Raw genomic sequence first — 2,500 nt, 5'->3', positions numbered from 1 at the left:
AGCTATCAGTTAACTATCAGTTCCTTAAAAGTTAACTTACGGTCTTGTAATGAATTAGTTACAGGGTTCTTGTGAGGTAAGGTGATGATGTTTTTGTTAACTACGGTGTTGATGTGCACATTCTTTATTACTACCCCAAACCCTGACCCCTATACGGGGGTCTTATTGTGACGGGTACCCTCTTCTGCTGGTCTGGGATGGGCAGTATCCCCATCACCTCACCGTCATGTTTCCATCTCCTCTTCCAGGTCGACCAAACTGAATCGCAACGTGAGGAACTGTCTGAGGAGGAAGAGGAGGAGAGGGCCCCAGCACCGGCCCTCAGCGCAGGGCCCGGGGGCTCACAACAGACCACCGAGGTCCCCGCCGGCCTCCTCTTAAAGGGGCCGAGGCAGAGCCCCGTGGACGGCTGAAGACACACAGAGACCATTGTTCCCCTGGTGGACCCCTTCCAGGCCGACAGGATGGACCCACTTCAAAGCCTCTTAAGGGAGCCTGACGGACAGACTGCTTGTTGTCTCGCTGTTCAAGTGCTGGTCCATAACAGCTCCACCAGCGTCCAATCGTCTGACTTGTTGTCACACGTTAGGCAACTGATGTTTCCCTCTTGTGGGAAGGCTAAATCTACAACTGTCTTTGTTCCATTCTTTTTTAATCATCTTTATGGTTTTATTTCAGAATTCTTTGATCGTTATCACTAAGCCCTGGAGGTGTGTGTTGAGTTTTGTATTGAGGAGATTCTCATTTATTTTCGTGAAAACAATGTTAATGTAAAGGTTCAAGGAGGATTCGTTGAATGTGCTGTGTACAAGTGAACGCCGTTTGGGGAGGATATTGTTTCTTATTATTTATTTTTTATACAAAATTCTATTGGAAGTATTTTATTCCTTATGTTTTTTTTATGACTCTAATAAACATTCGCCTTTATCACCGAGATTGTTAGGAAATAATTTGATTAAGTTCTTATCGGGATGGAAGAGAGCCAGCAAACAAAGCAACATTTTTGGTTAATCATTCAGTGTCTGTTATCGTGCTCCCAGTAAGGTAACACACCTTGTGCACTTATTTATTGTTTTAAGAAATGTCTACACGCAATAATTAAGACACGCAGAAACTTTTGTGTGTGTGTGTGTGTGTGTGTGTGTGTGTGTGTGTGTGTGTGTGTGTGTGTGTGTGTGTGTGTGTGTGCTCTAAGAAGGAAGACATTTCTAGTAAATCACGTGGAAGACATCTTGGATTGATAGATATACAGGAAATAGCTCAACATGCAATGGGAACACACACACACACACACACACACACACACACACACACACACACACACACACACACACACACACACACACACACACACACACACACACACACACACACACACACACACACACACACACACACACAACCATGATGGACCAAAATTCAGCTACACACAAACGCACGCTTTTCCACTCTTAAAAATTGGTTTTTGGATTTCCTATGTTCTGATCCACAAAACCTTTGAAAATATGCGTGAGGGCACAGGGTTATGTAATATCAAATCGAATGTGAAAGCAAACTGCCCAACAATGCCCTTACTGTTCAGGGCAAGCCAGAAAATCCCTGAGAAAACACCATCCAAGCAAAAGCATGCTTTGGAATTTCAATATAAAATGTATTCAATTTATTAAATTCCTTTTCTTATTCCAATTAAAAAACGACAAACATTATGTGCTTGCAGAGGTTCAATATAGCACGTTGAGAAACTGCTTTTTGGCATGAAGACTAATAACATGAATAACAGGAATCATCTGGTGACAATATGAGCAATAATATAATGCATCTGACACACCTTACCGTGCAAGACAAAACCCTAAGTGGCTTATGAATAGAACCGCCTAACACTTGGTTGTAAGTGCAACTATACTGCCATCTAGTGAGTAAACCGGTACTTACAGCCCCTAGAAGAAGGGTCAAGACGCATCTAAAAAGATTGCTTCCCAACTCCCCTTAATTCAATTATCAGCTACTGATCAGTGTAAGCATATACAATTTGTAGCTAATTGTGTGAGTGTAGGAAATTACTAAGCGTATAGTATGGTTACCTTCCTTCAGGTAACAATGAAGATACCTAATCGACAATGGATGGAGAATTGGGGGCGAAGATTAGGCTAATAAGAGGTGAATCACATATATATGATACATTCATATGAATTCATATTTAGAAATAGGCCTACCCCAAAGTTAACAGAAATGTCCACATCATTAGGCTACGGCTTATTCACCTGATTTACGTGGCTACCGAGAAGGAATAGCCGCTACGGTTTAAGGCTTCTCAGGGGCCAAGAGAGGCTCCCTAAACGGACAAAGGAGTTGCGGTCCAAGTGCCGCTAATTGATTTCTATCATAGAGTCCTGGCAGCCTAGCCAATTAGCGCCCTGCTCTACAGATACAGCCGTAAACAAGCCATTCACTCACCCGTTCTTAACCGTCCCGTAGGCGGGTCGGACATAGCCTACCCACC

General features: G+C 43.1%; 2 protein-coding genes across 2 annotated transcripts in view; one reads left to right on the top strand and one right to left on the bottom strand.

The window, feature by feature from the left end:
* Positions 1-1,068, top strand: part of LOC130404364 (C-X-C motif chemokine 9-like) — a 2,597-nt gene extending 1,529 nt beyond the window's left edge. The window contains exon 4 of the mRNA XM_056609053.1: positions 249-1,068. Coding sequence (XP_056465028.1) covers positions 249-381 — 133 coding nt within the window. The 3' untranslated portion in view covers positions 382-1,068. The remainder of the gene's footprint in view (positions 1-248) is intronic.
* The window catches only part of rassf4a (Ras association domain family member 4a), a 19,337-nt gene that overhangs the window by 16,369 nt on the left and 468 nt on the right, over positions 1-2,500 (bottom strand). The window lies entirely within an intron of this gene.

Source organism: Gadus chalcogrammus, chromosome 15, assembly GCF_026213295.1.
Source record: "Gadus chalcogrammus isolate NIFS_2021 chromosome 15, NIFS_Gcha_1.0, whole genome shotgun sequence".
In the NCBI taxonomy this organism is placed as follows: domain Eukaryota; kingdom Metazoa; phylum Chordata; class Actinopteri; order Gadiformes; family Gadidae; genus Gadus; species Gadus chalcogrammus.
Note: the sequence above shows the minus strand (reverse complement) of the source record. Positions and strands in the feature narration are given on the sequence as shown.